At 35.8% G+C, this 22,901-nt stretch overlaps 1 protein-coding gene across 3 annotated transcripts in view; it reads left to right on the forward strand.

Moving 5' to 3' along the window:
• Window positions 1-22,901, forward strand: part of RFX3 (regulatory factor X, 3 (influences HLA class II expression)) — a 303,708-nt gene that overhangs the window by 168,613 nt on the left and 112,194 nt on the right. For all 3 annotated transcript variants that reach the window (XM_011937352.1, XM_011937351.1, XM_011937353.1), the window contains one exon: window positions 4,971-5,068. In XM_011937352.1, the coding sequence (XP_011792742.1) occupies window positions 4,971-5,068 (98 nt within the window). The remainder of the gene's footprint in view (window positions 1-4,970; window positions 5,069-22,901) is intronic.

Consider the following 22,901-nt stretch of genomic DNA (forward strand, 5'->3'; position numbering starts at 1 on the left):
CAGGCTTGAGCCACCGCGCCTGGCCGAGCTTTTAACATTTACATTTGTCGTTCATCTATAATTTTAATTTTGTGACCCACCTATGTTCTTACATGTTTTAGTTCTTTTTTTTATTGATTTATAGGGAGTATTTATATATATGGGATACTATACCTTATTAAGTATATTGCAAACTATTCAATGATGTCTAGATTCTGAACTTTGTTTATGGCGTTATTTGTTCTAAACTGTCTTTGTTGTTGTTGTTCAAATCTGACTGGCTTTTCTGGCATTTGGCTCTTGAATGTTTCTAGGGAGGTTTCTTCATTTCAAGGTCTATAAATATTTGCATGATTTTATTTTATTCTATTCATTTTTATATTATTTAATTAAACTAGAATATGTTTGTATATTTACATATGTATGTGCATTCACATTTAAAAAAAGATTTTAGTTTCTTGAGAACACTTCATTTTTCTAAAGCACCTTTAGTATTACTGCAAAATTGAGAGGAAGGTACAGAGATTTCCATAAAACCCCTTGCTTCACACATGAGTAGCCTCTTCCATTATAAACATTCCCTGCCAGAGAGGTACATTTGTTATTACTGATGAACCTACATTGACACATCATTATCAACCAAAGTCTAAAATTTGTATTAGAATTCATTCTTGGTGTTGTACATTCTATGGTTTTGAACAAATGTATAATGACATGTATCCACCATTACAGTATCATACAGAGTAGTTTCACTGTTCTGCAAATCCTGCGGGCCCTGCCTTTTCATCTCTCCTTTCCCCCACTGGCAGCCACTGATCTTTTTACTGTCTCCGTCATTTGGCCTTTTCCAGAATGTGAGATCGTTGAAATCCTACAGTATGTAGCCTTTTCAGATTACTTTCTTTTGCTTAGTCATATGCATTCAAGTTCTCTCCATGTCATTTCATGGCTTGGTAGTTCATTTCTTTTCAGTGCAAAATAATATTCCATTATTGGAATTAATGAAAACAATATTTCATTGTTTTGATGTGTAGTGCAGTTTATTCTTCCATCCACCTTCTGAAGGACATCTTGGTTATTTCCAAGTTCTGGCAATTACAAATAAAGTTGTTATAAACATGTATGCCTGTTTTTGTGTATACATAAGTTTACAACTCCTTGGATAAATACCAGGGAACATGATTACTGGATCATATGATTAGATTATGTTTAGTGTTGTTAGAAACTACCAACCTGCCTTCCCAAGTATCTGTACCATTTTCCATCCCTCCCAGCAATGAATGAGAGTTTCTATATTTTTCACATCCCTGCTAGCATTTAGTATTGTCAGTGTTCTGGATTTTGGCCATTCTAATTCAGTGTTTTAGATTTTGGTATCTTATGATGGGAGAATATTTTCATATCCTTGTTTGTCATCTGTATTAAGGTCTTTGACCCTTTTTAAGATCAGCTTGTTTATTTTCTTATTGTTGAGTTTTAAGAGCTCTTTGTAAATTTTGGATAACAATCCTTAATCAGATCAGTCTTGCAAATATTCTATCCCAGTTTGTGACTTGTCTTTTCATTTTCTTCACAGTGTCTTTCAAAGTAGCAATTTTCCGTTTTAATGAAATCCAGCTTGTGAATTATTTGTTTGATCAATTACACCTTTGGTATTATATCTAAAAAGGCATCACCCAACCCAAGGTTATCTAGATTTTCTATACATTTTAAAAATAGGATTATCAGTCTTTCTCTCTCAAAATTTTGGATGCTCATTTGTCTTTGGTTTTGCTTATTATATTTTTAACCTTGCAAACAGGTTTACAATTTTATTTAAAAGCGTTTTTTATCACTTCTGGATTTTGTAGTGAGGAAAATTTTTCATAATTCCAAGTAAAAAGAAATATGTTCCTTTTTTATTTTATGTCATAATGTATCATACTTGAATGATCTTCAAATGTATGCTATATTGTTAAGTTTAAGAAGCAAGGTTCAGAACAGTGTGTGTAAAATGCTATTTTTTTTTTCTTAGAATGAGGTGTATATGTATTCACATGTGGGTACTTCTATACACCTTCATATACATTTGCGTGTATGTCTAAAAAGATACAGAGAAAAAGAAAGGCAATGAAAGAATAAACCAAAAAATAGTAAAAATGGTTACCTATGGGGGGTGTGGGGGGCAGTTAGTATGATAGAGGCAACAGGGATGAAAGGAGGATCATCTGTCCAAATATATTCCTTGTTTTATAGTTTTGGCTTTGGAACCACATAGATATTTTATGTAATAATAAAGCAAAATTAAATCAAAATTAAATACAGCAAATCCTAAAATTAAAAAGAAAATTAAACACATGAATTTAACTGTGTATCAAGCTGATGACTTATTTTAAGTGACTTTATAGTAATACAAGTATACATCTCTAGGGGCATATATCTTAAGGGCAGAAAAATTGGAGGAAACAAATAATATTTGATAATCAAATATTAGTAATATGGTATTTTTATTTTGAAACCATAAAATTTCATGATAAAGCAAATAAGTAATCATGTTAAAATCTCTAGTAACCAAAATTTGTAGCATTAAGAGCAAAGATGGGCAAATATATCAAAGCTATATTTAATTTGTATCTATTTAAAATTCAATGAAAAAATTAGTATGAATTTATATGTATTTTTATCCTTCAAAAATATTTGTATTTCTAGCTTTGATCAATGAAAGGACCTAGAAATATGAATAGCATCCTAGCAGTGAGCATTCATGGGTTCCAGTTGTAGTCTTTGAATACCATTTTCCACTAACAAGAGCCAGGGTTTTTTGAAGAAATGTCTGATTCCAGATCTTGAGTAGGAAATATGACAAAAGTCTAGAACATTTGTCATAGCAGAAAGTAGCAGAGTTAAGAAAGATGGGGTTATGTCATAGGAACCAGTTTGAAGAGACTACCATTGGCCAACAATGGGACAATTTTAGCAAGGAAAAAAGACTGCTAGGATTGAAAATCATTCAATATGTTCAAAAGCTGAGAATCATAAGGATACAAACAAAACAAAGTGAAAAAACACATTGATCACCTCTGGAGGTTACTGGGGGATAAAGTCATTTTCAGTGATGTAATATAAAAGAATCATGTACTTATCCTATTCTTCCCATAAAAACTTTTCAAAGTAACTAAATAATTAATGGGAGGAATTTATTCTTTATAGAAGGATTTTGCTAATAAATGAAGAAAGAATAATAGACTACCGCAAGTTAACAACCTTTATTTATTAAAATAATATCTGTAGGACATGATCATCAATGGCTACTAATATCCTCAGGCAAATCGTGGATAGGGAGCAGGATACTATTAATAGACAGATCCAGCTGACAACATATGACTCCACTGGTCAAACTTAACATTGCAGAGGGACAGCCAGTTGTTATATGTCAACTGATATGGTACCATAGGAAGTACACAACTTTTAAAAAATTGAACTTGTTCAAGCCCCAACAGGTTCCAGTTTATACAGCATACATGAGATAGAGGAACGTATTAAATGACATTTCAGGATACTGTTTATCAAATCTAGGTGCCAGAAATTCTCCAAGATAAATGACTCAGTTTTTTGAATAAGTAATAGGCAGGAAATAAAAATGATGGGGGAACTGTTGGAGAGTCAAAGAGAAAGAAAATATCAACCCAAATGTATTATGTAGACCATGTTTGGATCTTACTTTGAAAAAACCAGTAATATAGTGATTGGACTCATCAGGGAAATTTTAACAATGACTGAGTTTTAGATGATGTTAAGGAATAGTTAATGTTTTATATGTGATATTATTGTGTTCATGCTAAAAACAATTCCTATCTCTTAGAAATACAAATGAAAATATTTACCTGTGAAATGATATAATCTCTGGAATTCCTTTTTTTTTGAGACAGAGTTTCATTCTTGTTGCCCAGGCTGGAGTGCAATGGCACAATCTCAGCTCACTGCAACCTCTGCCTCCTGGGTTCAAGTGATTCTCCTGTCTCAGCCTCCCAAGTAGCTAGGATTACAGGCATGTGCCACCATGCCTGGCTAATTTTGTATTTTTAGTAGAGATGGGGTTTCATCACGTTGGTCAGGAGGCTGGTCTTGAACTCCTGACCTCAGGTGATCCAGCTGCCTCCACTTCCCAAAGTACTGGGATTACAGGGGTGAGCTATTGCACCTGGCCTTCTGTTATTACTTTAAAATGATCCTATGAAGGGAATAAACAGAAAAGATCATTATCTTGGATGACAAGTACATGGGGTTATTACAATATTTTTTACAAATTTGAGTGTTTGAAATTTTCTATATGAATTGTTCTTAATTTTAAAAAATTCAGCTTTAATTTTTAAAATTAAAATGGAATAGAATTTCATGTCACCAAAATAAGAACTTTCTTCTTTTTTCACTTTTTTTTTTTTTTTTTTTTTTTTTTGATACAGAATCTCACTCTGTCACCCAGACTGGAGTGCAGTGGCACAATCTTGGCTCACTACAACCTCTACCTTCCGGGTTCAAGCAATTCTCCTGCCTCAGCCTCCCGAGTAACTGGGACTACAGGCACATGCTGCCATGCCCGGCTAATTTTTTGTATTTTAATAGAGACAGCGTTTCAGTGTGTTGCCCAGGCTGGTCTTGAACTCCTGAGCTCAAGCAGTCTGCCCACTTTGGCCTCCCAGAGTGCTAGGATTATAGGCGTGAGCCACCGTGCCTGGCCAAGAACTTTTATAATTTTAAACCTGAACAGTTGAAATGTGTCTGTACATTTATACCTGCAGGAATGTTACAGAATTTATTCTGCATAAATGTTGTAGTTGCTCTGGAACCAACACACACTTATCTTGAAACTACAGCATGAATCTAATAGTTTTTCTTATAAGTCATTCTCACATTTATTAATGATACCAGAGAAAGCTTTGAGGTAGATCTAATGCTCTGTATTCTTCCTATCATACCTACCTCTTACTAAGGTCCTAATACTTGTTTTTCAGGTACAGCAGGTACAGACTGTGCAGCAGGTACAACATGTCTATCCAGCTCAGGTGCAGTATGTGGAAGGAAGCGATACTGTCTATACCAATGGAGCAATGTAAGTTTATATGTGGAAGTCTTTTTAATTCCCCCACTCAGAGAAAAATAATGTACTTTTGAACACCTCCTACTATTCCCAAATTGTTTCCTTGTTTTCAAAGTAACTTTGTACTAGAACAGAGTTATTGAAATTAAGCTGATATTTAGAGCTTTTATCTACATTTATTAAGAATATGTACTCATTTTCCTTTCACTTAACCCCACAGGATATTTTAAATTATTAAAAGTCTTATGCCCTTTAATAGTTATTCCTATGCAGAGAAAAAATGTATGTACCCCTTGTTAGTGATATCTGTATTTTAATGATAGCTTCTAAACTCTATGCTTTTTGTTTTTATGTGATGGAGTTTGGGATTTTTAAACATTTTTAAAATAAGATATTCCACATAAAATTGCCTGCTACTCAATAAATCTTGCTTTCCTACCTAAACCTGCCCCCTGCCCGAAACCAGGTTATCTCTTTTGCCTCAACAATAGTATAAATTTTTATTTGGGCGTCTTAGCTGCTTTGGAATAGGATGCAGAATGTTATTATAAATAAAGAAACTAAGAATTATTGTAAGTCACTAGAATTGTTTCCAAATTGACTTTTTTGCTTGGAACCCATTGGCTTCCTCAGTTAACCTAAAATGAATTCAGGCTCTCTCACTGACTCTTCTGCCCACCTCCCATCGATGTTGGTATACCCCGGGATGATAACCTCTGCTGTCTTTATTCTTACTACATCTCCTCTTTCCTTGAGTGATTTCATTTATTTCCATGATTTCAACCTATAAGTTCCATGAAGGCAGGACTTTTTTTGTTTTTATTCACCACTGTAATAACTCTTAACACCAGAAGTATTCATGACCTGTGAGTTCAGTTGTTGTTATCTATTATTATAACTAAAAACAGAATTCCGGTTAACTTCATATTCATTTTATAATTGTGACCAATGTACTTAAATATTCTGAGCTTTTTGTTATTGTTTCCATGGAAGTGGAAGGAGAATAATCTCACTCTTATTGAGTGTTTGTGAGGATACAAGGAAATATATTTAAAGTACCGAATACACAGCCTGGTACATAATAGATGATACAAAACTAGAAGCTTTTCATTGACTCTTACTTCTCTCATTTTTTACTATATTTGGTCACTGAATCTACCCACATCACTACTGCCTAACACTACCTCCATTGCCTATAAAATAAAATCTAACTTTCCACACTGGCATTCTCCCCATTCCTACTTCCCTAGCCTTATTTTCTACCTTCTAGGCATAACCAACTTTGCGCATTTTTCCCCAAATATTTCCCCTTCATACTTCTATGTTTTTGGACATGTCATTTTCTCTGCTGAAATAGCATTCTCTGTCTTCTCTCCTTTCCTCCCAGTCTCCCCAAACCCAATCTAGTGTGATCTTTATAGACAGACATGTTACTCCCTTCTTTGTGACATGGACCCCGACTCTCCTTCTCTGCAGTTAGCTTATCCTTCCCTTATAAAAGGCAACATTATCCCCTGACTTTTACTTACAGCATTGTACTATGAATGCTTGTTTGTGTTTCCCATAGTAGGAAGAACTCTCCCTGAGTGAGAACTTGGCATTTTGTTTTATTTACATTTACTTAGGTGATTGGCCCATTATAAAGTCAGTAAATTTCTGTTACCCTCTTAAATCTATACTTCTTTACATATTTTAGACACACTGCGAATGTTTTTCACTCTACTTATTTGTTGTTTAGGTCCAGGGCCCCCTGGAGCATGATTTTGGAATCTTTACCGTAAACTTAAACTACTGTTGGCATTTATACCAAATGGAAAAGACGCCTGCCACTTCGACCTTTATGCTCTCAGGGAAAATAAATGGCTTTCTAGACACTGCTAGAGGTCACCCAGTTGTCAGTTGTCATTTCATCTTTGTCTGTGACAAGTAGTAATGGTCACCTGCAGGGGAATGTGAGAATGGGAGTTTGTAGCTTTCATGTCTGTTGTGGTAGAATGTGACAAGGGAAAAGGGCAGTTGGAATGGGTACTGAGAGAGTTAACTGTATAGTACCTATCACAGTTATTTCTCGTTTTGTATTGGTCCAAGCTAAGGTGGAGAGATTAGTCTGTTAAGTATGAAATGGAGTACCAGTTGAGCCGAAAATCAGAAATCCAAAATACTCCCAAATCTGAAACTTTCTGACCACCAACATAATGCTTAATGGAACTACTCATTATGCATTTCAGATTTTAGATTTTCAGCTTAAGGATGCTCAACTGGTAAGTATATAATGCAAATATTTCAAAATGTGAAAAAGTAAAAAATTCGAAACACTGCTTGTTCCAAGCATTTTGGATATAGGATACTCAACCTGTAACCTCAGTTAATCAAAAGTGCTTTATGTATCATCTAAAGAATAGTAAGCACTCAATAAACATTAGTTATTGCTGTAAAATTATGCACTTTGTTTACATTTTTCGCTACTACTTACGGTTCTAAATTCTGCATATTGTCTTGTGCATTTTTAAACTGCTTTATCAATGATCTTAGGGTCCTCCACATAATAGGTAAACATGAGTTGAATGAATTCATTCATTCACAAAACCTTAGAAAAACAGCATTTGTAAGGTGAGTTCTTTAAAACTATAGAGCCTGTTTAAGTGCAGAAATGATTCAAAGCAAATATCTAGTGCTAACATGTATTTTCTATGGCCCACTAGCTCAGTTGGTTAGATCATGACTAATGAGGTCTAGGTCATGAGGTCATTTGTCACAAAGTCCAATTAGCTTTGATCTGGTCTGTGTGGACTCAAATTGTATCCTCAACTCTAGCCGATAATGTCACAAATGTGCACTTTTGGTCAAGAGGGAGAAGATGCATCTTTAAAAACCTTTCTTTACTATCAAGGATGATTTTTGACTAAAGGTTCTATAGCATCATTTTTATACTTAATAAGGAAATGTCATTGTGTTGCCATGGATTATACTCAAAATTTTAGCAACTAGGGACTTTGAATATTTTTTCTCAAATAGGACTAGAAAATTTTTTTCAGCATAAGCTATTTCAGTCTTTCTGTAATTTTGTAGTGCTGACATTTGACTATTACAATTTTTGTCTCTAATGTTCATTTTAGGGTCTTTCTGTAGCTTCTTTTTATTTGGCACACTTCCATGTATGTTAGGAAAGAATATTCCATATTCTTCTATTCTACCACACTGAATTAATAGCAAGTTAGTGTTTGATCCCTGTCTTGTATCACAGTCAGAGTCCCACTTCTGTGTGATAATAAATGCTTTTTGCTAATGATACTTCCAGAAGATAGGGACTTTGATCTTTATCATGAACTTTTGAGCACCCAGTACATGGCCCTACAACCTGTGCATGCTTACTAATGCTCTGGTCACCAGCGTCCCCATGTCATGTAGCCATAATGCATGGGGTCTCACTCAAGAGGTGATGACAGCTCTCACAGATATGTGTCATCACTTATGAAAAAGTGTAATCATTATAATTTGATGATACTGAAGTGTTTACCTGGTTCTCCCTGTGAATATGGACAATTACTGCCAGCAAAACAGGCATAACAGTGTGGGTTAGTGAATGAGTGTACATTTCAGTTAAACAACTGAGACTCTTTACAGCACTGTGTGTTGGAATATAGTAGCTTTTTGCTCAAGGGAGAAGGTAATTTATTTCACTTTTGCCCCTGTTTATTTTATCCTTGCTTCTGTAGGAACCTATGTTACATCATTTGTGTATTTCCTTGCAGTAGTTTTTCCAAGATTTTCCCAAAGTCTTGATCATTATCTTTATTTCTATAAATTCTTACTATTTATGATATTTAATCATTTAGAATACTATGATTAAACCTGCTGGGAAACATTGCATACCATGTAGAGAGTTCATTTCAATGGAAATTTCTTGGTGTAGCTAAGAAATATTTTTTTTAAATAAAAAGATTTTTTTCTTCCCCCACTCTTTTTTGACTCATACCTCCCCCACTGGCTCCTACATCATGCTAGTCAAAGTGGAAATAGAGACATCATGCTGTATTATGGTCAAATTAAGAATCTTTATTTTAAAGGATTTTCTTACAAAACCACTCTTTGAAGCTTGCCCACTGTTTAGAGATAATCAGTGTTTTAAAACGCAAAATTATTCATTGTGTGTATATCTGTTCTAGTAGTGTTCCTGTTTAGATTATAGATTTCTCAACTCCAATACATAACTTCTCATACCATGATCCATTATACATTAGTCCCTTAAGAGTTCTGTGGTTACACAAGCAGGGAAACACTATGTGATTCACTTTCTCTTTGGAACACTCAATTCCTGTTACCCTTTTAAAAGCTCTGAAAAGTCCTATAGAAATGCATAGAACCACAGAACACTTTTACCTGAATAACATCTAATAAAATCACATGTTATGCTTTGGGAAATGGTACACTAATATATATTGACATTGAATAATTTAAAATCCATTTTTAAAGTACTATACCTATAGTCATCACTTGAGAAATCATGTTTTAGTGCATTTTTGAAGTCACCTAATTATTTTCCCATACACTTTAAATGATTAATAAGGAAACTTAAAAGGAATATTTCTTCAGTCTCTTCCTCTATAAGTGGAATATGAAATTTCAGTATTTGCAGGTGAAATTATGCTTTCTTATTATTATTCAAATGCTGTCTCCTTAAGAGAAATGGTTACATGGAATTCTGTAATTGAGATGCGGAGGTGCTTTCTTCATTTATGCTTCTACTTACGTACACATTCTGACTGGTATAGGAGTTGGTTTTTGAATCCACTTGCCATTTAGATTTCAGTAATGGTATATGGCTGGTTACGTAGAAATTTCTCTTGGAGAGAGGACTGCCCTTATGTGGAAAAGACCATGAAAGGGCACCCTGTTCTCTCTCTAATACCTAAAACAATGGCCCTGATAGGTGCTCAATCTGTATTTGCTGAATGAGTTAAATAAAGATTAGCATTTAATGATGGGTGAGACAGGAGGTGACTACTTGGTGGCTTTAAGTACCAGAGATAAAATAAATGAAACTGAATTGAGATACTGCTTACCACATGCTCTTCAACCCCTTCCAAGCTTGCTTGCTTCTCCACATTACAATACAATTGCCCTTATCAAGGTCATTGATGACCTTCAGTTGTTAAATCTAACAGACATCCTTCTAGATTAAATTTACTTCATCTCTAGCCATCAACCAGTCAACCACTCTATCCTTAAATCAGTGTCTTTTTCTGGCTTCTCTGACTCTATATTCTTTTCTCTTCCTATCTTATTTGCTTCTCCTCATTCTTACTATTGACCAGATAAGTTTTCTGTGACTTTAGCTTCAGAAGCATATTGATGTATATATTTCTCTGGTATTCTCTAAGAGAGACCACGTTTCTTCCATAACATGTATGACTATCTGTCATTCTCTTGACTATCATTCTTAACTGATCATTTGTCTCTCCCCCACTAGAATGTAAGCTTCATGTGGACAGGGACCTGGTTTGTTTGCATCCCGTTCTCTCTCTGATACCTAGAACAGTGGCGCATGATAGGTGCTCAGTCTATATTTGTTGAATGAATTAAAGACTAGCATTGAATGATAGGTGAGAGAGGAGCTGACTACTTGATGGCTTTAGGTACACAGGGAAAAAATGAATGAAACTGAATTGAGATGCTGCTGATGTGGCATTCACAAAGCTTTCTTATTTGTTTTGTTGTGTTTTTTCCTCTGGTGAAAAACTTTTTTTTTTTTTTATTATACTTTAAGTTCTAGGGTACATGTGCATAACGTGCAGGTTTATTACATATGTATACTTGTGCCATGTTGGTGTGCTGCACCCATCAACTCGTCAGCACCCATCAATTCGTCATTTATATCAGGTATAACTCCCAATGCAATCCCTCCCCCCTCCCCCCTCCCCATGATAGGCCCCGGTGTGTGATGTTCCCTTACCCGAGTCCAAGTGATCTCATTGTTCAGTTCCCACCTATGAGTGAGAACATGCGGTGTTTGGTTTTCTCTTCTTGTGATAGTTTGCTAAGAATGATGGTTTCCAGCTCCATCCATGTCCCTACAAAGGACGCAAACTCATCGTTTTTTATGGCTGCATAGTATTCCATGGTGTATATGTGCCACATTTTCTTAATCCAGTCTGTCACAGATGGACATTTGGGTTGATTCCAAGTCTTTGCTTTTGTGAATAGTGCCGCAATAAACATACGTGTGCATGTGTCTTTATAGCATCATGATTTATAATCCTTTGGGTATATACCCAGTAGTGGGATGGCTGGGTCATATGGTACATCTAGTTCTAGATCCTTGAGGAATTGCCATACTGTTTTCCATAATGGTTGAACTAGTTTACAATCCCACCAACAGTGTAAAAGTGTTCCTATTTCTCCACATCCTCTCCAGCACCTGTTGTTTCCTAACTTTTTAATGATTACCATTCTAACTGGTGTGAGATGGTATCTCATTGTGGTTTTGATTTGCATTTCTCTGATGGCGAGTGATGATGAGCATTTTTTCATGTGTCTGTTGGCTGTATGAATGTCTTCTTTTGAGAAATGTCTGTTCATATCCTTTGCCCACTTTTTGATGGGGTTGTTTGTTTTTTTCTTGTAAATTTGTTTGAGTTCTTTGTAGATTCTGGATATTAGCCCTTTGTCAGATGAGTAGATTGCAAAAATTTTCTCCCATTCTGTAGGTTGCCTGTTCACTCTGATGGTAGTTTCTTTTGCTGTGCAGAAGCTCGTTAGTTTAATTAGATCCCATTTGTCAATTTTGGCTTTTGCTGCCGTTGCTTTTGGCATTTTAGACATGAAGTCCTTGCCCATGCCTATGTCCTGAATAGTACTACCTAGATTTTCTTCTAGGGTTTTTATGGTATTAGGTCTAACATTTAAGTCTCTAATCCATCTTGAATTAATCTTCGTATAAGGAGTAAGGAAAGGATCCAGTTTCAGCTTTCTACTTATGGCTAGCCAATTTTCCCAGCACCATTTATTAAATAGGGAATCCTTTCCCCATTTCTTGTTTCTCTCTGGTTTGTCAAAGATCAGATTGCTATAGATGTGTGGTATTATTTCTGAGGACTCTGTTCTGTTCCATTGGTCTGTATGTCTGTTTTGGTACCAGTACCATGCTGTTTTGGTTACTGTAGCCTTGTAGTATAGTTTGAAGTCAGGTAGCGTGATGCCTCCAACTTTGTTCTTTTGACTTAGGATTGTCTTGGCAATGCGGGCTCTTTTTTGGTTCCATATGAACTTTAAAGCAGTTTTTTCCAATTCTGTGAAGAAACTCATTGGTAGCTTGATGGGGATGGCATTGAATCTATAAATAACCTTGGGCAGTATGGCCATTTTCACGATATTGATTCTTCCTATCCATGAGCATGGTATGTTCTTCCATTTGTTTGTGTCCTCTTTGATTTCACTGAGCAGTGGTTTGTAGTTCTCCTTGAAGAGGTCCTTTACATCCCTTGTAAGTTGAATTCCTAGGTATTTTATTCTCTTTGAAGCAATTGTGAATGGAAGTTCATTCATGATTTGGCTCTCTGTTTGTCTGTTACTGGTGTATAAGAATGCTTGTGATTTTTGCACATTAATTTTGTATCCTGAGACTGGTGTAAAACTTTTGAGACTTACATACATGTGTGTGGTTACTCAGTTTTTCTTGTTTATAAATTTTTATCAGTGACTTCAAATCAAATATTTTATAATGGCATTTCTGCTAAAATTGATTTAAGTCCATATTTATTTCCCTGACCTCTGTTGTCAGGGCAAGTGACTCATATATGTACTGACTATGTATATCTTTTTGGTATGCTTCAAAGACCATTATAGCACTGGAAATTTTGGTAATGTTATCATGAGCAACTGCCACAGAATATAAAATTCCTTTTTATAACCGTAGGCTTTGGGGTTTTTTTTAAACTCAAGTAGGCTAAAAGAATTAATTTATTTTATTTTATTTTTGAGATGGAGTCTCACTCTGTCACCCAGGCTGGAGTGCAGTGGTGCCATCTCAGCTCAGTGCAACCTCCGTCTCCCGGGTTCAAGTGATTCTCCTGCCTCAGCCTCCTGAGTAGCTGGGACTACAGGCGCACGCTACCACAGCTGGCTAATTTTTGTATTTTTTAGTAGAAACAGGGTTTCTCCATATTGGCCAAGGTGGTCTCGAACTCCTGACCTCGTGATCTGCCTGCCTTGGCCTCCCAAAGTGCTGGGATTACAGGTGTAAGCCACTGCGCCTGGCCTAGAATAAATTTTAAAACACCTTTTCCCTTTCATTCCTGTGAAAATCAGGTTTCATAATTGTAGTATCAACTAGTACAATGGTTCTCAAAGTGTATTCCCCAGACCAGTAGCATTCACATCAACTGAGAACTTGTTAGAAATGCCTGCTTTTGGTGCCCACCTTAGTTCTACAGAATTAGGAACTTTGGGGGTGGGACCTAGCTCTCTGTGTTGCAACAGGCACTCCAGGTGATTCTGATGCACATTAAAAGTGTGAGAACCGCTGTTCTACCCTACAGAAATAAAGAATTTAAATGCTAAGTAAAGATGTGCAGTTCCTTACAAAATAATCATAGGATGGTAAAAGTTATGATTCCAATACTCTATATTATCAGCATATATAGTAATGAAAATACGACACATGAAGGAGAAAACTCAGTAAATTATTACAAGAAGTATTACTGACTTTTAACATTTATTCTTGCATTTCCTCCCCAGTAGGTATAGCAGTGGCTGAATAAATGCTTTTTCTTTTTTTACTTCTTGTTATGGCAGTTGAAGTTAGAAGAAATAAGTATGTCTTTTGAATATAAGTGAAAGCAGTTGTTTTGTTAGTGATATTCAGTAGTATTTATCACTTTATATTTAACCTATTGTTTTTTATTCTTATGTAATAAGGTGAGGTTTAATATCAGGTCACTTGAATTCCTTTCTGAAGTACTGTTTTCCTTTTCGTGTCTTCCACAAAATAGACATGTCATCTTTCTGGTGTATCCTCTGCCTTCAGTCTGATGTGGAGCACTTGAGAATATCTGTTTTGAAACTTAAATAAGTCAATAAGTAGTGCATGTGGGCCAGGCAGAGATTTTACATATATACATATATGTGTGTGTGTGTATATATATATATGCAATTTGTTGAAGATTCCAAATAATGTAGCTACTTCTTTGCAGGGCTTTGGTGGTCCATGTAAAAACTCCATAATTTGAAGCTGTTTAAGGCAGAGGTTCTTGGTTTCAAGCAACAGAAACCAACTCTGGCCTATTTAAGACAAAGAATTTATTGAAAGATATTTGTGACTCACAGAATTTCCAGAAGTCTGGAGAATCATGCTGGGAAAAGGCAGGCACAAGTGATGTCAGGCAGCAGGCAGACCTTGCACAAAACCATAACACAGAGATAGTGCAGTACAGACACCACACCACTGCAGCCATCCCGAACGCTGTCTGCCATTGCTACCCCTGCATACTGATCTTGGATCCTGGCCCTACTGCCACTGCAAACTTGACATGTCTCTCACAGTGTGTCACCATTTCCATTGCTTTGTGCCCCTAGCTCCTTATTTAGAGCAAATTCACCTGGTTATTTGAGTCCTAAGTTGATTTCCTTTAGCTTGTTTATAATGGAGGTTGGAAAAGCCAGTACCTGGCTTTCTGAGCTATTATATTTGGAAGTGGGATTAGTCTCCCACCAACATTCACAAGTTAAGAAACTGTACAAACATAGAGAGTTCAGACGCTGTGTAACAAACAAAAATTCCGGTAAGTATCTCTACTTCAGTGAATCTTCAACATGATAAAAATGGACCAGATTCCTAGGCAGGGATATAGGCTATAGGTCTTTCTGGCCACAAATCATAATGCTTAAAATTGTGGAATAAGTATTTAGGATATTAGTAGTTCCTTTGAATTAAAGAATTTTAAATCCTTTGTGGGTAGTGACTTTGCTATGCTTTATATGCTGTTTTATCTGTTACAAAATATGGTTCTTGAGACATACTCAATAATTATCTGTTGATCAACTGACAGAATCACTTAATTAATTATTGGTTGTCTGTGTTCCCTGGAATCAATCAATTAATCACTGGTTGTCTGTGTTCTGTGGAGCCCTGGAGTTCTGCGGTGGAGGAGAGGCGCAGAGGTGGCTGTACTGGGAAAGAAAGAGAGAAACAGACTCTGCTCCATCATCTGTGTCCCCCCTTCAACTGGAGCATGTTCCACTTTTATCCATTTGACACTTTGAAGTTAATATATAAATTTAATTGGAAAAGAGTCTACACACCACTGGGCTTGAAAGTAATTTAAAAAGTAATTAAATAATGGGAAGAAAAGAGCGTCCTACCTTCTTTTTACTGTTTGTTTTTTATATTGACTGAAATGGTTTTCCTGGTCAATTATTTTTGGTAAGGAGTGTGTAGATTCATGGGACATTTTCTGAAAAAAACAAGAAAATTCTACAGCAAGAAATAAAATATTTACTAGATTTCTCCAAAAACCAAATATTACTTTCTCCCCCAAGTCCTTAGAAATAAAAACAAAACAAAAAAGTGTAGGGCCAGTTTTTATCCTGCTCCAAAACATATGCCTAATTTCCTCAATCATATAGCGAGTTTTCTAAGAACATTTTAATTTGCCATTCCTCTTTAAATCCAGTTTATTTGGCAGTGTGTACACGTTTCAAATAGAGGTAGCATAACAGAAAGAGCACTGGACTGGGAGATAGCCAGACCAGAGTTCCAGTCTTCCTTCATCTTTTCACTCTCTGTGTAATCATCAGAGCAAGTGTTCTTACCTCCTCACATCTTACTTTCCCCATCTATAGAAGTGGGGTAACAACTTCTAACCTGTATGATTAACTTCATGTAGATTTAAGGAAGATAATATATCCCCCTGTCTCTTAAAATCATTTGTCCCTGGTTCCCAAATGCACCTCTTGTGCTCTCAAACTTTTCTAAGATATTAAAAAGTGGCTCATTCTGGCTGCCTTTAGTTATTAACTCAGTCTAGTTCAATCAGACATATAATGCCCTCACTTCACTGAGCCAGCTTCCAATAAGATCACCTCCTATTGTTGTATCTAATTCACAGGTTCCAGAATCATCTTACATGGCCCATCACAGTCATGGTCCCTGATTGCAACTCCATTTTCTCATGGTGTATTTTTACCTGTCTGGCCTCAGGACTTTGTAGGTTGTCTCTCTGGCTAGAACATTGCCCTACCTCCTCCTACCCATAAGGCCTTTACCACTATCCCAGCCCAAATCAGAATCCAAAGTTCTTACAATAGTCTGTAACAGTGGCTTTTAAGCTTTTAAAACTATCACCCACTGTGAGAAAGTTAGGCATACATTTCATACTCTGGTAAGTACATACATACATACCCGGGCATTCACACACATATCATTTATGTGTATATTCTGTATATGATAGAAACAAAATTTCTAAAAGTGATTCTTATTCTCATTAAGTGTAATAAGCACTGATGTTTTCTAGTCTAGTCTAATCTCTTTTTTAAATGCTGTTGTGACCTATTAAAATTCATTTCATGACTCACTACTGGATCATGGCCTGCAGTTAAGAAAATTGTTTACACTGCATGCATGTTTAGTTTTTACTTACTTTAGCCTCATTTCTTTCTAACAGCTTTCTCATTTGTTATATCTAAAATACTTCAGACTTCTAATTTCTTTCTAAATATCAGTATCTTTCCCATGTTGTGTGCTATGTTGTGAGTTTTTGTATTCTCTTCCTAAAATATTATTCTTCCTGTTTTCCGTGGGGCTGACTCCTTTTCATCTTTTAGTTTCAGTCTAAAAAAAAAATCTGGCTTTCAGGGATAACTTTCCTTGACTATCCTATCTAGTATGCTCTCTCTCATTTATTCTACTTTTTCTTTTTCTTTTTTTTTTAGACAGAGTCTCGCTCTGTCACCTAGGCTGGAGTACAGTGGCTCCATCTCGGCTCACTGCAAGCCCCGCCTCCTGGGTTCACGCCATTCTCCTGGCTCAGCCTCCCCAGTAGCCGGGACCACAGGCGCCCGCCACCACTCGCAGCTAATTTTTTGTATTTTTAGTAGAGACAGGGTCTCACCATATTAGCCAGGATGGTGTCAATCTCCTGACCTTGTGATCCGCCTGCCTCGGCCTCCCAAAGTGCTGGGATTACAGGCGTGAGACACCAAGCCTCTGGCCTATTCTATTTTATATTGTATTTTTTTGCTTTCATAGGAATGAGGAAAACTTCTAATTATCTTATTTTCTTTCTTATTTTTGCCCACTTTCTCCTTGTGTTATGTAGCCCTAATAACAGTAGAGGTCATGTCTGTGTTGTTCCTTTTATTCTAGGTGCCAGAATAGATGCTTATTAAATATTTGTTAAAAGAATGTATGCAGAGTAGCCTAAAAGCAATAAAATGTTGTACCCATGTAAGATAATGGTCACCATATCTATATTCCATCTTTATAATACAATTTATGGTATGAGATTTACAAGCTACTTTATTTCCTTAATTTATCACTTTCATGCCATTGCTTGATTTTATAGTGACAAACGTATTGGTTGGAGGATATTCAAAATCTTAGTAAAATACAAAATACAGAATTTAGAGATACTGAGTATCTGGAATTGTGGATAAGACACTTGAAGATAAAGAAAACAGAAAAAATTGTTTATGGCTAAGATAAATTGCCATAATCATTCTAGTGAATAAGTAAGTAGGGAATATTCAGGGTCATCCTTAGCCAAGGTATGTGCTAAGGATGCCTTAGCACGATGGGAAACAAACGGCACAAAATTACTGAATTCAATGAATCAGAGTCCTGACATTTACATAGAACCTTATAATAGAGTCAGCTATGAAGAAGCTTCTGTCAGCAAGTATACACATATCGATGTGTTCACATTCATTACTGGATACATATGCAGAACAATGGAGAGATTTCTCTGCTGCTATAGAAATAATATAACATTATTTTCATGATTTAGTTTATGGTAATCAATACAGAACAAACAAAATGAACATAGCAGTATCTTTTAAATGTGCACAGAATTGCTTGGGGATTTATCTATTTCAGGAATGTACAGTCCAGAAATAGTTAGCTGCTTTCAATCTGATATGCCAAAAATTGAGTCGTTTTCTTGAACATATGTTTAGGAAATTTCTGGAGAAAATAGTGTGCAAGCAGTAACTCTTATGAAGAATATATTCAGTATACAATATAAAAGATGAGCTGATCTGAGATATCAGAATTAGAGAGTCTATTTCTGGTACCTTAAAAAGAACTGTTTATTTTTTCTGTTGGTGCTTCCTTTTTAAAATTAATTCTTAAGTATTTATTCAGGAGCTTAAAGTATTTAGACATGGAAAAAACCTTTAGGAGTTACCTGTTACTTGCGCATGTTTCTGGCTCTGGCTCCAGGGACTCCAACAAGTGGGTTCATGCTTATCTTCTTACCTTTAAGGGACAGTGGCTAAGGATATTATTATTATTATTATTATTATTATTATTAATTTGGAGATGGAGTCTCGCTCTGGTGCCCAGGCTGGAGTGCAGTGGTGTGACCTCGGCTCACTGCAACCTCCATCTCCCAGGTTCAAGCGATTCTTCTGCCTCAGTTTCCCAAGTAGCTGGGATTACAGGTGTGTGCCACCATGCCTGTCTGATTTTTTGTATTTTTTTAGTAAAGACGGGCTTTCACCATGTTGGCCAGGCTGATGTCAAACTCCTGACCTCAGGTGATCCACCCACCTCAGCCTCTCAACGTGCTGGGATTATGGGCATGAGCCACTGTGCCTGGCCCAGCTAAGGATATTATAATCTGCCTGTATTACTCAACCCAGTGTTTGAAAGTCTCCCCCATTTCCAATTGCAAGTGTATTTTTGTCAAAGCCAAACTCAGACAGTTTATCACACTTCATTCCTTAATATAATTGTGTGCTTTTTCTCCCTAAAAATTGCTACTCTTTACCCCAGTGTGTGTTTATAGAGTAGCCAAGCCTTGTCCACAGTCGCACGATGTAGTAATGGGGATAGTTTATGGATTAGGCATACTCTTCAGTGACTTTATCCCTTCTCCTCTTCTTTGGTCATTTTTTAGCTTATGAACTGACTTTGAGGGCTATATAGAGATTTTATATATCTGTGATGCATTTATTTGCATTACTGTCCTTCACTGAGTATAATGATACAAAGAGGACAGGCCCATAAGCTGCAGTGATCCCTTGGGATGTTTTTCTTATGGTGGGGTAGCAACTTCCATGATCACAGAACATCTGAAATTCCAATCTGAAGTGGTAAGTATCTTCTGAAATGGCCCTGCCTTTTCCATGGCTGCTTCTTTACAATTGCAAGTACATCGTCTATAGGCCTCATTCTGGGTAATAATGGAGAATAGTGTAGTGCTAGAAAACAGTCAAGTAAGCTGTAAGGAAATCTCAAATAGCAACAGGAAGTTCATATGGTCCCTATTCCATTTGTTAAGCTATTCCTTAGTAGTTGTTGACATGTATCATTGACAGATGTAAAAAGTTATGTTCCTTTTTTTTGACATAATGGTTGAGAATATAGATTGTTTAGATTCCAGATCCATGATTCATCAGCTCTGTGCTGTAGACTAAGTTATTTAACCAATCCAAACTTCAGTTATTCACCTTGTATGTGAAACAGGAATTATTAATATAACAACACCTACCTCATGGAGTTATTATGAAAATTTAATGAGCTAATACCTAAAAAGCACATAGAATAGTGCCTGTTGCATAGTAAATGGTCAGTAAATATTAGCTATATTTAGCTATTATTATGTTTTATTTGAGAAATCTGCTTACTAGTAGGGGGCATCCTGAATCATCCTGCTTAGATGATAAAAAGGAAAGGGGGCACCATGTCCCGCATCTGTCAAAGTATTTATTGTTCTATATCTGTTTGTACAGCTTATTTGACTATACTTAAATATCAACATCAGATTGTGCTGTTTTAAGCATAGTTAAGTGGGGCCACTGTCATATTTGGTAGACAAAAATTAAAATGACCTCATTTCTCATTTTATCTAAATTTGAAACCAACATGGCTGTTGTATTTTATTAAATAAGCATGTAAATAAAGAAACAAATGAGATTTCCAGTTGGGAAATATAGCAGTGATGAGAAGAATGGTACGTGTATTTTAAGTGACATTTTTCTATGTCACTTAAGAAAAAAACGTTTTCTATGAATTTGTTTCTATCATCACCCAGACTAAACTTTTTACCTGGATTTGTTGTGGCTCTTTCTGGAAAGGGCACTTTACCCAGTGTGGAATATTTTCAGAACACTCTTATTATTTTACTAAAGTATATATTGTAAATTACAAGTATAATTTATAATGGGTTAAAAGTACTTGTTTTAAATTAATCAAAAATCTTGGAGTAGTTTAGCATAATTTCTCATGTTTTAACAAAATAAAAGATTTGTGATACAGAAATTTATGAAACTGGCTATTATGTCTACTGTACTTTTAAATATTTTTATTTGTTGACTGCTTAGTGTGCCAGCTATGTACCAGCAACTGTGTTAAGTGTTGAGAGTACTGATGGGAGCAGGAAGACTTGAGGAAATTAACACATCGAGAGCTATGTTTCAGGAATTCAAAGCATGTTGGGAAAGTACAGAACATAAAACATAACAGCCCTGTGAGGAGTGGCCATAGAGGGCAAAGGATGCAGAAAATAATTTTGAGATAAGGAGCTTCTGTTGGGAGTTTAAGGATGATTAGGACAAAGGAAGGGAGGTTGAAAAAAATGAAAAGGCCTTTCAGGCAGAGGAATCCTTATGTAGTGAAGTAGAAAGGCAAAAGAAAATGGCACTTTTTAGCAGGACCAGAAAAATGGTCAATATGATGCGAGTGAAGAGAGCATTTGATAACATGGCTAATACCAAGTCTCGAGATTATGTAGTCACGACCCCCTGATGATTTTTGTAAGATGGACAAAAGTTTTGAGCTTTTTTCTGAAGGCAAGAGAGAATCATAGGAAGGTTTTTAAGCAGTTTTATTTTTACATTTGCATTATAGAAAATTCTCCTGGCAGCAAAGTTGGAGATAGATTGCAAGAGCAACTGATTAGAGAAGGGAAAATCAATTAGAAGGCAATTGCAGATTGATCATCCCTAATGCAAAATCCAAAATCTGAAATGCTCCAAAATTTGAAAGTTTTTGAGCACCAACATAAGAGTGACATCTTTGGTTTCTGATGGTTCAATATATACAAACTTTGTGTCATGCACAAAATTATTTAAAATATTTTATACAATTACCTTCAGGCTATGTGTATAAGATGTATATGAAACATAAGTGACTTTCATATTTAGATATGAGTCCTATCCCCAGGATCTCTCATTTTGTGTATGAAAATATTCCAAAATCTGAAAAAAATCCAAAATCCAAAACACTTGTGGTCTCAAGCATTGTTGATAAAGTATTCTCAGCCTGTATAATAGAGAACATTATGAATTAAAGTAGTGTGTATGATAATGGAAAAAGAGAATTGGAAAATTATTTAGAAGATAAAATTGACAGGACTCAGCAACTCATGTCAGTCAGAGGGAAGAGTAATCAATAATTTCCAACGCTGAGGATGGTGGTGCTGCCCTCTACTGAGAAGCGGAAGTGTGGAAGAAAGAACAAGAGAGGAAAGGAATCTCATCATATGTTACATTTTATACAGCCTCCCATATTTCATAGGAGTTCTGAGTAGTGATGACCCCTTGGCTGTTAGAAACCCAGATTTAATATTCTTAAAGTATAACTAGGAAGTAAAGAGAGCAGTGATACCAACTTACATAAGATTGTTTACTAAGAGTGTGTAAATGATTATACAGTACTGTATGTAGTAAAAGTCTTTGATCTAAATAAAAATAAGAGCTCAAAATAGAAAACTCAGAAAAATATTAATATTTGATGATGTGGTAGAAAAATTGGAGATTCCAAAAGGCTCTTGAGAGGTTATGGTAAAAAGCAAAAAGTGGAAAAGAAGGGCTGTAGAAACTAAGGGACAAAAGAGGTTAAGATATCCAGACCTTAAGATACATATAGGACATATCTGAAAACATACACACCAAACTCTCAGGAATGGCTAGCTTTAGGAGGTAGCACTGAAGGTAATAGCAAAAGAACTGGGAATTTCTATTTTGTATTTGAATGTTTAAAACATGTTCTACATATATTTTTATAACTTCTTGAGAACTTAGTATTTTAAAATAAAAGTTAAAAAGATCCACTTAAAGTTGAAGTTATAGTCAATTGAAAATAAAAATAGATGAATCAAATAAGTTTAATCAGAACAGAAAAGGGAGGGAAAGGGTAACATGGAGTGGCCAACAGTGTCTTACTATAGATAGATCACAAGAGATAAGGACTGACAGGAGTCTTTTAGCTTGGTATTTAGCTGTGGGCACAAGTGACCTTATTAAAAGCAGTTTTAATGAAAGGCTAAGGGCAGAAGCTTGACTGTAATTGTTGGAAAGTGGAAAGTGAGGACATGAAGAGTTGGAATAGTCATCTTATAAAGGAGGAGCTTAAGTGTGAAGGGATAGAGAGAGATGAGGGAGGGACTTAGGGTCCAAGGTGAGTAAACTATTTGCTTAAGATCTTTGTGGAGGTAAGAAAGAGATCCATGCTAGCTCCTTTAGTCATGGAGCTTTACTGGGACTCACCCAGGAATGTTAAGTAGTCTGAATATTAGCAAAGTAGGAGCTAAGTCAACTACTCCCACTACTCCTACTTATTCCAGGTTCCAGCTTTTCTAAAACTGGGATTTGTAGTACGTTTTATAAGCAATTGAAGTTGTTCAGC

This window comes from Colobus angolensis, unplaced genomic scaffold (assembly GCF_000951035.1).
Source record: "Colobus angolensis palliatus isolate OR3802 unplaced genomic scaffold, Cang.pa_1.0 Scaffold162, whole genome shotgun sequence".
NCBI classification, from domain to species: Eukaryota; Metazoa; Chordata; class Mammalia; order Primates; family Cercopithecidae; genus Colobus; species Colobus angolensis.